The sequence below is a fragment of the Mustela erminea genome, chromosome 13 (genome assembly GCF_009829155.1).
Source record: "Mustela erminea isolate mMusErm1 chromosome 13, mMusErm1.Pri, whole genome shotgun sequence".
In the NCBI taxonomy this organism is placed as follows: Eukaryota; Metazoa; Chordata; class Mammalia; order Carnivora; family Mustelidae; genus Mustela; species Mustela erminea.
Window position 1 is genome coordinate 55,283,932 of NC_045626.1, and position 13,990 is coordinate 55,297,921.

At 37.4% G+C, this 13,990-nt stretch overlaps 1 protein-coding gene across 6 annotated transcripts in view; it reads right to left on the reverse strand.

The window, feature by feature from the left end:
* L3MBTL4 (L3MBTL histone methyl-lysine binding protein 4) overlaps positions 1-13,990 on the reverse strand; it is a 453,724-nt gene that overhangs the window by 341,138 nt on the left and 98,596 nt on the right. For all 6 annotated transcript variants that reach the window (XM_032309584.1, XM_032309585.1, XM_032309583.1 and 3 more), the window contains exon 4: positions 3,058-3,112. In XM_032309584.1, the coding sequence (XP_032165475.1) occupies positions 3,058-3,112 (55 nt within the window). The remainder of the gene's footprint in view (positions 1-3,057; positions 3,113-13,990) is intronic.

The following is a 13,990-nucleotide window of genomic DNA, read 5'->3' on the forward strand; positions in this document are numbered from 1 at the left end:
TTCTTTGATGTACAAAGTTTAATTTATATATATTATATATAAATATATTTATATGTGTATATAAATATATTTATATATTATTTAATTTATATATATATCATTTTCCCTTATAATTTCTTCTACTCTTTTTATGTTTATAAAGACCTCACTGCCCCAACACTCAACCAAAAAATATTAGCATTAGTTCAAAAAAAAACACTTAAAATTTAGAAGGGAAAAAGCCAGATCACTCATCCAACAGAAGAAATAAGCTGTTTTTATCTTGGAGACTTCAGGTGCAGAGATCTGGGATTATGGAGTGATTAATAACACTAACTGGATATCTTAAGTCATAAATAATTATTAACAAATAATACTTATTAAAACAAACCTTTTCTTAGAGGTATCCAAGGCAATTGTTAAAATTTCTGAATCACCAGGAATACTCTAGCTCAGAAAGTTTCCAAAAGAACCAAACAAAATTAATTCCAAGGCATGACTATGTCGGGAAAAATCTAGTTCAGCCAGTTCCCATGGACACAGAGGGCTGGATTACACAGCATTAGCACCTTGATTATGAGCAGTTATTTTTTCCATCACATTTCTTAGCAAGATTCATTTTCTCTATTTTTGTCTTAATAGCTACAAAGAAAGGAGGATGCTAAATAACAGGTAAAGCAGAAAGGACATAAGCTTTAGAATTACTAGATGTGGGTTTAAACCCTGGATCCATCATTCACTAGTTGTCTACCCTAAAAAAGTCAAAGGGCCTCTCAAAGCTTCATCATCTATAACACAGGACAGTATTAGGGCACAGATGGTACTCTCAGTAAATTACTTGGTAATGATTTCCAAAGAAATTTCTTCCTTGTAAAATCAGGACAAAGAATTGTGTTTATTTTTTAATACAATTTTCTGTTTACATATAAATATGTATGCATTCAATTTTTTTGCTTTCCTTTTGTTATTATTTTTAAGACATAAGTAAGGACTAAATCTTTTGTCTTGCAAGAAGCCTGCAGAAAAAAATTAAACAATTTTCAGGAGTTGGAGTAAGAAAATCTTCACTATAATATAATGGGCAATTTAGAGAACAGTTTCCTTCATTCCACTAAAAGCAGGACCTCAAAAGCCCCCTCAGATAATTTCATTTCCATTTCCACTAGCAGTCTGTTGCATCTGTATGCACAAATTAATCCCATCCATCTTCTAAACATGTACCTATGGACAATAGTTGGGACAAACAGCAACAACCTCAGATTTGAGAATAAACCACAGATGAAAACTTTTGAGAATGGACCACTAACCATAAAAACTAGTCTGACAATGGAAGGACAAGAGCAAAAAGGCACTTCCAATAAAACTGAAAATACTATTTACAACAAACATATATTTGGCTATATGAAACTATAAATACTAAATTACTAAAAATATCTAAATTTTGAGGGCCAAACATTCTTAAATTGTTGGTCTAACTGCATCTTCTTTTTCTAGAATAAATGCTATAACCATGGAGTAGAAGAATCTAGAACAATTTGCATTAAAGTGAAAATATACCTGCAAAGGAGAACAACAACATTATAAATCACAAAATCTCTCGTACAAAGGAAAACATAATATTTAAAAAAGCCCTGCTGTTAGGGCCAGGTACAGTCCAAATTTATTTCTAGAATTCCAATGTTGCATAACTAAAATGTATCTCAATGGAGTTGAACATCAAGTTACATAATTATCAAATTACTGTATTCTATTTTGCTTTTTCAGCAAAGAACATGACTATCTGACAGCAAGAGAAGAAAAGAATTTAAAGCAGCATATTTTGCTTAGAGCAGAAAACAACTTTTATTTTAAAAGCATTTATTTTTTTTTCCTCCCCAGATATTTTCATTTTTATTTTTTTCATTTTTTATTTTTTATAAACATATATTTTTATCCTCAGGGGTACAGGTCTTGAATCGCCAGGTTTTCACACTTCACAGCACTCACCGAAGCACATACCCTCCCCAATGTCCATAACCCCACCTCCCTTCTCCCAACCCCCCTCCCCCCAGCAACCCTCAATTTAGATTTAGATGGAAGATCACGAATTTTCAATATTTTGTCCCCAAACTGAACAATATAAAATGGTCTTTAAAACCTCAATTTTTGCTTGTCATTTTTTTCAAGATATTTTTAGTTGTTTCCATTGTTTATTAAAAAAAAAGCTTATTCAACAAATGTTAAACATACTTTCAAAAGATCATTAGAAAAGATTTATCAAATGTATATGCTTCCTTCCCATGGAGCAAAAATGTTGAAAATTCAACTATATTTTACAGAAAATTTAATAGCAGGTGTCTGCTTGTATAGTAATAATCATAAAATCATGGAATATATATTCCAAGAAAATACCATCTGCATCAGAGGGGAACCTGGCTGGCTCAGTTTGTTAAGCATCCGACTCCTGATTTCAGCTCAGGTCATGATCTCACCATTGTGAGATCAAGCCCTGTGTGGAGCTCCGTGGTGGGCATGGAGCCTGCTAAAGGGTCTCTCCCTCCCTCTCTCTCTGCATGTCCCCCACTTGTGCTTTCTCTTTTAAATAAATAAATAAATTTAAAACATCAGAGAATTAACTGAATACTAATAAGCTGTTATCTAAAACCTATTGATGTATTAACCATAATGAGGGATATTCAACTTAGAGCAAATGTGCAATCTCTTCTAAAACAAGACTTCAGTGGAAGAGCACAAATGTGATCATTAGAAGATGAAACTACTCTGGGCAAAGCTCAAGCAAAGAATTACACTAAACTAAGTAGCATTGCTTATTGTCTTGTTCTCAGGGAAGGTTTACAAAATGGAAGTTGTTTTACTTACAGCATTTTTAAAAGGCAAACAAATTCTTGCTGTACATATTTGGAAATCTTAGATGACTCTGATAAAGTCTCCAGAACAGTATGTAACAGCAATGACAATAAATGATACTATGTTTACAAGCTTAATTAATAAACCTAAAACAACAAAAGCAATCTAATAAAAACTTCATTTAAAAGTTATTCATTGTGTACTAAAATTGTAAATGATGGGGATGATTACCGTGACTCAATGGGGTGGCACCATCTCTGGGCTTCTTATCTTCCTCAGCTTGCTCCTAGAACACAGAAAATGTGGCTTAGGCCATATTTTTGGGTAACTGTTTGACACCAGAAACGAACTTCTCTGTGTGCAGGAAGCCATGCCATGAAAAGCACTGTAACAATGGGGACAGTACATGGGCAGCCAGGCCCTCGGGTGGGTATGCGAATCCCAGAGGCACACCACGATCATTTGGACATGGGAGGAATCCTTTATTACTGTCTTAATTCTTTGGTGGCTAAAATAGGAGAGAGATTAAGGTTCAATATCAGTTAATACTGAAGTGGATAAAGTCGCCTTCTTCCTGCCTGGGTGTGATAGTCATGCCAGTGGCAGGCTGATGGAAGAGGCAAGTCCCACACCAGAGCCAAGTCCTCCAACATACATCTTCCTTCAACCTACTGGCACCTATGACAGATTATTATGACTCAGTCCAGATTATATTATCTAACTTTAGACAAACTGACCTGCAAAGTAGAGACAAAGGACTTCAAAGATTCCTCTGAAAAAGACCAGAGATTGAATATGACAAACACCACAAGTGCCCAACAAGAACATGGCAGAACTTCTCTCCACAGAGCAAGCAATTCATCAGACACACTCTCGTAGAAACTCTGGGAGGAAGGTGGAACATCTAACAAAGACTAAGGGATAACTTTTTTTTGAAAGATACTCTGTTCCATTGGTCTATGTGTCTGTTTTTGTGCCAGTACCATGCTGTCTTGGTGATCACAGCTTTGTGGTAAAGCTTGAAATCAGGCAACATCATGACCCCAGCTTTGTTTTTCTTTTTCCACATTTCCTAAGCAATTCAGGGTCTTTTCTGGTTCCATAAAAATTTTAGGATTATTTGTTCCAGCACTTTGAAAAATGCTGCTGGTATTTTGATCGAATAGCATTGAAAATATAGATTGCACTGGGAAGCAGAGACATTTTAACAATGTTTTTTCTTCTGATCTATGAGCATGGAATGTTTTTCCATCTTTTTGTGTCTTCTTCAATTTCTTTCATGAGTGTTTTGTAGTTCCTCGAGTACAGATTATTTACCTCTTTGGTTAGGTTTATTCTCAGGTATCTTATGGTTCCTGGTGCTATTGTAAATGGAATCGATTCTCTAATTTCCCTTTCTATGTTTTCATTGTTAGTGTATAAGAAAGCAACTGATTTCTGCACATTGATTTTGTATCCTGCCACATTACTGAATTGCTTTATGAGTTCTAATAATTTGGGGGTGGAGTCTTTTGGGTTTTCCACATTGTCATCTGTGAAGAGAGTCTGACTTCTTCTTTGCCTATTTGAATACTTTTTATTTCTTTTTGTTGTCTGATTGCTGTTGCTAAGACTTCTAGTAATATGCTGAACAACAGCGGCAAGAGTGGACATCTTTGTCATTTTCCTGATATCAGTGGGAAGGTTCTCAGCGTTTTCCCATTGAGAATGATATTTGCTGTGCATTTTTCATAGATGGATTTTATGAAGCTGAGGAATGTTCCCTCTATCCCTACACTCTGAAGAGTTTTAATCAGGATAGGATGCTGTATTTTGTCAAATGCTTTTCTACATCAATTGAGAGAGGACCATGTAGCTCTTCTCTCTTCTCTTATTGATTTGTTCTATCATATTGATTGATTTGCAAATGTTGAACCACCCTTGCCTTCCAGGGCTAAATCCCACCTGGTCATGGTGGATAATTTTTTTTAATGTACTGTTCGATCCAATTAGCTAGGATCTTGTTAAGAATCTTGACATCCATATTCATCAGGAATATTGGTCTGAAATTCTCTTTTTTGATGAAGTCTTTGCCTGGTTTGGGGATCAGGGTAATGCTGGCTTCACAAAAAAAGTCTAGAAGTTTTCCTTCTGTTTCTATTTTTTGAAATAGGTTCAGGAGAATAGGTATTATTTCTTCTCTGAAGGTTTGGTAGAATTCCCCAGGGAATCCGTCATGTCCTGGACTTCTGTTTTTTGGGAGGTTTTTGATCACTGCTTCAATTGGTCTATCCAGGTTGTCAATTTCTTCCTGTTTCACTCTTGAAAGTTTATTCCAGGAATGCATCCATTTCTCCTAGGTTGCTTAAGTTATTGGCATATAGCCATTGATAATAATTTCTGATGACTGTTTCTATTTCCTTGGTGTTAGTTGTGATCTCTCGCCTTTCATTCATAACTTTAATAATTTGGGTCTTTTCTCTTTTCTTTTGGCTTAGTTTGGCCAGTGGTTCATCAATCTTATTAATTCTATCAAAGAACAACCTTCTAGCTTTGTTGATGTGTTCTACTATATCTCTAGTTTCTAACTCATTGATCTCTGCTCCAATCTTAATTATTCCCCTTCTTGTGGGTGGGGTTGGCTTAATTTGTTGTTGATTTTCCAATTCTTTAAGGTGTAAACAGTGCTTGTATATTCGGGATTTTTCAATATTTTTGAGTGAGGCTTGGATGGCTATGAATTAACCCCTTTGTATTGCCTTTGCCATATCCCATAGGTTTTGGACCAATGTGTCTTCATTCTCATTGGTTTCCATGAATTGTTTAAGTTCTTCTTTGACTTCCTGATTGATCCAAACATTCTTGAGCAGGATGATCTTTAGCTTCCAAGTGCTTGAATTTCTTTCAAACTTTTTCTTGTGATTGAGTTCCAGTTTCAAAACATTGTGGTCTGAGAATACCCAGGGAATAATCTCAATCTTTTGGTATTGAGACCTGATTTGTGACACAGTATATGGTCTATTCTTGGTTATTCTGTTGTTTTAGGGTAGAATGTCCTGTATATATCTATGAGGTCCATCTGGTCCAAATGTCATTCAAAGCTCTTACATCAGGGCACCTGGGCGGCTCAGTGGGTTAAAGCCTCTGCCTTCAGCTCAGGTCATGATCCCAGGGTCCTGGGATCGAGCCCCATATCGGGCTCTCTGCTCAGTGGGGAGCCTGCTTCCTCCTTTCTCTTTCTCTCTCTCTCTGTCTGCCTCTCTGACTACTTGTGATCTCTCTCTCTCTGTCAAATAAATAAATAAAATCTTTTAAAAAAATTTTTTAAAAAAAAGCTCTTATATCTTTGTTGATTTTCTGCTTAGAGAATCTATGTCTTGCTGAGAGGGGTGTGTTAAGATCCCCTACAATTAACATGTTCTTATCAATATGACTATTTTGATGAACAGTTGGCTTATGTACTTGGCTGCTCTCAGATGGGGGCATAAACATTTATAATTGTTAGATCTTCTTGTTGGATAGACCCTTTAAGAATGATGTAGTGTCCTTCTGTATCTCTGACTACATTTATCTGATATGAGAATTGCTACCCCAGCTTTCTCCTGAGGCCCACTGACATGAAAGATGGTTTTCCATATATTCACTTTCAGTCTGGATATAACTTTAGGTTCAAAATGCATCTCTTGTAGATAACATATGGATGGGTCCTGCATGGTACTGGCACAAAAACAGAAACACCAATGGAACAGAGTAGAGAGCCCAGATATGGACCCTCAACTCCATGGTCAAATAATCTTCAACAAAGCAGGAAAAAATATACAGTGGGAAAAAGTCTCTTCAATTAGTGGTGCTGGGAAAATTGGACAGCTATATATAGAAGAATGAAACTTGACCATTCTCTTATGTCATACACAAAGATGAACTCAAAATGGATGAAAGACCTCAACGTGAGACAGGAATCCATCAAAACCCTAGAGGAAAACATAGGCAGTAACCTCTCCAACACTGGCCACAGCATTTCTTTCAAGACAGGTTTCCAAAGGCAAAGGAAACAAAAGTGGAAGTGAACTTTGGGGACTACATCAAGATAAAAAGCTTCTGCACAGCCAAGGAAACAGTCAACAAAACAAAGAGGCAACCCACGGAATGGGAGAAGATATTTACAGACAAAGGGTTGATATCCAAGATCTATAAATAACTTTTCAAACTCAACACACAAAAAATAAATAATCATGTTTAAAAATGGGCAAAAGACATGAATAGGTACTTTTCCAATGAAGACATACAAATGGCAAATAGACACATGAAAAAAAGTTCATCATCACTAGCCATCAGGGAAATTCAAATCAAAACCACATTGAGATACCATCTTGCACCAGTTAGAATTGCAAAGGTTAACAAGGCAGAAAATAACAAATGTTGGAGAGGATGTGGAGAAGGAGGAACCCTCTTACACTGTTGGTAGGAATGCAAGTTGGTGTAGCCACTTTGAAAACAGTGTGGAGATTCCTCAAAAAATTAAAAATAGAGCTACCCTGTGACCCTGCGATTGCACTACTGGATATTCACCCCAAAGATATAGATGTAGTGAAAGGAAGGTCCATAAGTACCCCAACGTTCGTAGCAGCAATGTCTACAATCGCCAAAGTGTGGAAAGAGCTGAGATGCCCTTTGACAGATGGGTAGATAAAGAAGATGTGGTTCATATATACAATGGAATATATGAATACCCAACTTTTGTATGGACGGGACTGGAGGAGATTATACTGCGTGAAATAGTCAAGCAGAGAAAGTCAATTATATGGTTTCCCCTACTTGTAGAACATACAGAATAACTTAGAGGATATTAGGAGAAAGAAAGGATTAGTGAATTGGGGGAAATCAGAGGGGGAAATGAATCATGAGAGATTGTGGACTCTGAAGAACAAACTGAGAGCTTTGGAGGGAGGGGAGGGGATGGGAGATGGGTGACCCTGGTGGTGGGTATTAAGGACAGCACATATTGCATGGAGCACTGGGTGTTGTACATAAACAATGAATCTTGGAACTCTGTGTCAAAAACTAATGATGTATTTTATCATGGCTAACATAACACAATAAAAAAATTAAAAAAAAAAAAGAAAGATACTCACTAGCAAAGAGCATTTGTTAATGGGTATCCAGAAATATGTTTCATTTACATAGTTTTGTGGTCATAAACAATGTATGCCTACATATAAACTCACAATTATACACTTAAAAATTGGGGAATGGTTTCCCAATTTTGAAGTCCTCCAAATTGGGGCACCTGTGTGGCTCAGTCATTAAGCGTCTGCCTTCCCCTCAGGTCATGATCCCAGGGTCCTGGGATCTGGCCCCACTTCAGGCTCCCTGCTCAGCAGGAAGCCTGCTTCTCCTTCTCCCACTCCCCCTGTTTGTGTTCCCTCTCTCACTGTTTCTCTCTTTCAAATAAATAAATAAAATCTTTTTAAAAAATCCTCCAAATGAAGGGTTTGAGGGGGCTTTGAAATTACTTTTAAAAATACAAATATGTGATACTTTTTATTGATTTCCAAGAAAAACTGACTGTCATCAGGAAAGATGAAAATTCAGCAGGTGAAATATGCAAAAGCCTTCACATAATTAATGGGAGATGCTGAGAAATGAGTGTCATGACTTGGTAGGTTTGGTGAACGATCACTTCTTCAAGTTAGTCTTATATATCTTTGGGATATGTCTTTTTAAGCTATGACAAGGGAGACTGACTGCCCCAGTTTTCCCCGGATTAACCTAGTCACAGCACTGAAGTCCCACATGTGAGGAACCCCTAAGTTCTACAGAAACCAAAATACTCAAGTCATCCTGGCTATGATAACCATTACAAATGAATCTAAAAAACAGACTTCAGATAATGTCAACATAAAGCTTTGAATCAAGCTTTCAAAAAAGATTCATGAATATTAATATTTTAATGATAACAAACTTGTTTGTAACAGAATAAATACTGTTAATTTCATTTTTATATTACACAATTTCAGTTCCTGTTTTGGTCTATGGCTTTAAGGTACAAAATACAATTTGTATAATAGTAAATCATGTAATTTTCAAATAAACGCATAGATTGAGATATGTGATTAATGTTTCTTTACTGACGGGTAAGCAAACCAGGCAACCATTCTTGCCAATATAGCCGTATATGACTGTGATAGATTCAGTGAGATGCCTTAGCTCGGTATCTTTCTATACATCATTTGTTTTTTGAATTCAGATGGTTCAAGGTAAAAATATACACAGAAAGCAGTAGTGTAGTGAAAACTTCCCCACTCATCCACCTCCATCTGGCCAACTCCATACCTCCACCAGTAACCACTGTTATTAGAATCTAATATGTCCTTGCAACATTTTCTTTATAACAATACAAAGAAACATGAATATATATTCTTATTTTCTTGCTCTGATGTGCAAAGGTAGCATATCATAATACTGTTTTCTACCTCTCTTTTCATTTAACAAAATACCTCAGAGATTTTTATCAGGCCACAAAGAACATTCTTGGTCTTTCATCACAGCTGCACAGAATTGCACTGAATGATATTTCATGATTTACTTAACTGGTTCCATATTTATGAATGAATGTTTGGGTTGTTTCTGATCTTTTTTCCAAGTCATATTACACTACAGTGAAAAACTCGCATGTATGTCATTTTGCATTTGTGCTAGGATATCTGTGGAATGGCTTCTCAGAACTGAAACTGCCAGGGGGGGCCTGGGTGGCTTAGTTGGTTCAGCATCTGACTCTTGGTTTTGGCTCCTGTTGTGATCTCAGGCTATTAAGACATTGGGTTCTGCATCCAGCATGGAGTCTGCTTGTGATTCTCTCTCTGCTTCTCCCTCTGCTCATGCTTGCTCACTTTCTCTCTCAAATAAAGAAATCAATCTTTAAAATCTTCCAAAAAAAAAAAAAAAAGAAAGAAAGAAAGAAAGAAGTGAAACTGCTGGTCAACAGAGACTCATATTTTCCTGCTGCTAATTTCCACATGAGCTTCCCCACTCAATAGTCCCATGAGCCTTGGATTAGGACCTGTGTTCCTGTAGCCTGTCAACAGGGCGTTTTATCAAATTTTTGGATTTTTGCCAAGATGATGAATGAAAAATATCTTACTATAATTTTAATTTGCATTTGTTTCATTAGAACGAAATTGAAGATCACTTTGTATATTTAAAAGCTTCTTGTTTTTCCTTTTCTGTCAAATATCATTTCACATCCTTGGTCTATTTTCTGTTGGAATGATTACTCATCTTTGGGTCTTGATAAATTAGGAAGATTAGTCTTTTGTCTACATTATGAGATGCATTATTCTTTTTTTCCCAGTTTGTCATTTGTCTTTTTAACTTTTTATGATATTTTTAATATGCAGAGATTTTTGTTGTTTAAGAACGGAAATTACCAAACTTTTCTTTCATGGCTTCTAGATTTGAATAAAAGTTAGAAAATCCTTTTCTACTCTCAAATTATAAAAAGCTTCTACTTTGTTTTTCTATTATATTTACGATTTCCCACATTTGAATCTTTGATAAATCTGAATATATTCACACTATAATGTGAAGTAAGCACCCAGTATCTTCACCAGGTGGCCATTCATCTGTCCCAACGTGTGTATACTATATATTAAACTCCCATGTCCATTTGCTCCTACTTCTGGTGTTTCTCTTCTGGTTCTCTGGCTTATCTTTTCAGTTAGCAGTGACACACAGCTTTAATACGACAACCTTGTGTTTTAATAGGATTCCTTAAAATATTTAGTGTTTCACACACAGTGAGTGATTTCTCTTCTGTTCTGTGTTAGAGTCAGGCATCTGAGGGTCCAATCCCCAGTCCACCTTACTAGTGGTGCAATGCTAAGCAAGTGATTTCATTTCTGGGAGCCTGTTTTTTTAGTCTGTGATTTGGAGAAATCATAACCTCCTTAATGAACTGAGATCCACGGAGAAAGCTGTATTGCAGCACATGACACATGGTGGACTCCCCACGGTAGCTGTCAAGTATTCTGCTAGATTTCAAACTGCCAAGAATATATCCAGACTTCATAAAAATTAAGTTAGCCTACCTATTCCTGTTGACCGACTGAAGAAACATATCTCAAAAGAACAGAATCTCTGATGAAAGAATACTGAGGGAGAGTAAAGAATCTCAAAACCCTCACCAAATTAATTACCTATTTAAAAAACACTTATCGGGGGCACCTGGGTGGCTCACTGGGTTAAAGCCTCTGCCTTCAGCTCAGGTCATGATCTCAGGGTCCTGGGATCAAGCTCCGCATCGGGCTCTCTGCTCCACGGGGAGCCTGCTTCCTCCTCTCTCTCTCTGCCTGCCTCTCTGTCTACTGGTGATCTCTGTCTGTCAAATAAATGAATAGTTTGCTAAGTTCTTTATAGATTCTGGACACTAGTCCTTTATCTGATATGTCATTTGCAAATATCTTCTCCCATTCTGTCAGTTGTCTTTTGATTTTGTTAACTGTTTCCTTTGCTGTGCAAAAGCTTTTGATCTTGATGAAATCCCAATAGTTCATTTTTGCCCTTGCTTCCCTTGCCTTTTGCGTTGTTCCTAGGAAGATGTTGCTGCGGTTGAGGTCAAAGAGGTTGCTGCCTGTGTTCTCCTCAAGGATTTTGATGGATTCCTTTCGCACATTGAGGTCCTTCATCCATTTTGAGTCTATTTTTGTGTGTGGTGTAAGGAAATGGTCCAATTTCATTTTTCTGCATGTGGCTGTCCAATTTTCCCAGCACCATTTATTGAAGAGGCTGTCTTTTTGCCATTGGACATTCTTTCCTGCTTTGTCGAAGATTAGTTGACCATAGAGTTGAGGGTCTATTTCTGGGCTCTCTATTCTGTTCCATTGATCTATGTGTCTGTTTTTGTGCCAGTACCATGCTGTCTTGATGACGACAGCTTTGTAATAGAGCTTGAAGTCCGGAATTGTGATGCCACCAACGTTGGCTTTCTTTTTCAATATCCCTTTGGCTATTCGAGGTCTTTTCTGGTTCCATACAAATTTTAGCATTATTTGTTCCATTTCTTTGAAAAAGATGGATGGTACTTTGATAGGAATTGCATTAAATGTGTAGATTGCTTTAGGTAGCATAGACATTTTCACAATATTTATTCTTCCAATCCAGGAGCATGGAACATTTTTCCATTTCTTTGTGTCTTCCTCAATTTCTTTCATGAGTACTTTATAGTTTTCTGAGTATAGATTCTGTGTCTCTTTGGTTAGGTTTATTCCTAGGTATCTTATGGTTTTGGGTGCAATTGTAAATGGGATTGACTCCTTAATTTCTCTTTCTTCTGTCTTGCTGTTGGTGTAGAGAAATGCAACTGATTTCTGTGCATTGATTTTATATCCTGACACTTTACTGAATTCCTGTATAAGTTCTAGCAGTTTTGGAGTGGAGTCTTTTGGGTTTTCCACATATAGTATCATATCATCTGCGAAGAGTGATAATTTGACTTCTTCTTTGCCGATTTGGATGCCTTTAATTTCCTTTTGTTGTCTGATTGCTGAGGCTAGGACCTCTAGTACTATGTTGAATAGCAGTGGTGATAATGGACATCCCTGCCGTGTTCCTGACCTTAGCGGAAAAGCTTTCAGTTTTTCTCCATTGAGAATGATATTTGCGGTGGGTTTTTCATAGATGGCTTTTTAGCAAACTCAACACCCAAAGAACAAATAATCCAATCAAGAAATGGGCAGAGGACATGAACAGACATTTCTGCAAAGAAGACATCCAGATGGCCAACAGACACATGAAAAAGTGCTCCATATCACTCGGCATCAGGGAAATACAAATCAAAACCACAATCAGATATCACCTCACACCAGTCAGAATGGCTAAAATCAACAAGTCAGGAAATGACAGATGCTGGCGAGGATGCGGAGAAAGGGGAACCCTCCTACACTGTTGGTGGGAATGCAAGCTGGTGCAGCCACTCTGGAAAACAGCATGGAGGTTCCTCAAAATGTTGAAAATAGAACTGCCCTATGACCCAGCAATTGCACTATTGGGTATTTACCCTAAGGATACAAATGTAGTGATCCAAAGGGGCACATGCACCCGAATGTTTATAGCAGCAATGTCCACAATAGCCAAACTATGGAAAGAACCTAGATGTCCATCAACAGATGAATGGATCAAGAAGTTGTGGTATATATACACAATGGAATACTATGCAGCCATCAAAAGAAATGAAATCTTGCCATTTGCGACAACATGGATGGAACTAGAGCGTATCATGCTTAGCGAAATAAGTCAAGCAGAGAAAGACAACTATCATATGATCTCCTTGATATGAGGAAGTGGTGATGCAACATGGGGGCTTAAGTGGGTAGGAGAAGAATAAAGGAAACAAGATGGGATTGGGAGGGAGACAAACCATAAGTGACTTTTAATCTCACAAAACAAACTGAGGGTTGCTGGGGGGAGGGGGTTTGGGAGAAGGGGGTGGGATTATGGACATTGGGGAGGGTATGTGCTTTGGTGAGTGCTGTGAAGTGTGTAAACCTGGTGATTCACAGACCTGTACCCCTGGGGATAGAGTATTATGCCTCCATCAGAAAGGATGAATACCCAACTTTTGTAGCAACATGGACCGGACTGGAAGAGATTATGCTGAGTGAAATAAGTCAAGCAGAGAGAGTCAATTATCATATGGTTTCACTTATTTGTGGAGCATAACAAATAGCATGGAGGACATGGGGACTTAGAGTGGAGAAGGGAGTTGGGGGAAATTGGAAGGGGAGGTGAACCATGAGAGACTATGGACTCTGAAAAACAATCTGAGGGTTTTGAAGGGACGGGGGGTGGGAGGTTGGGGTACCAGGTGGTGGGTATTATAGAGGGCACGGATTGCATGGAGCACGGGGTGTGGTGCAAAAATAATGAATACTGTTATGCTGGAAATAAATAATAAATAAATAAATAAATAAATAAATAAATAAATAAATAAATAAAAAGGAAAAAAAAAATGAATAGAATCTTAAAAAAAAAAAAAAACACTTATTGAGGGTGCCTGGGTGGTTCAGATGATTAAGCATCTGCCTTTGGCTGAGGTCATGATCATAGGGTCTTGGGATTGAGTCCCACACTGGGCTCCCTGCTCTCCCTCTACTCCTTCACTCTGCTTGTGCTCTCTCCCTCTCTTTCT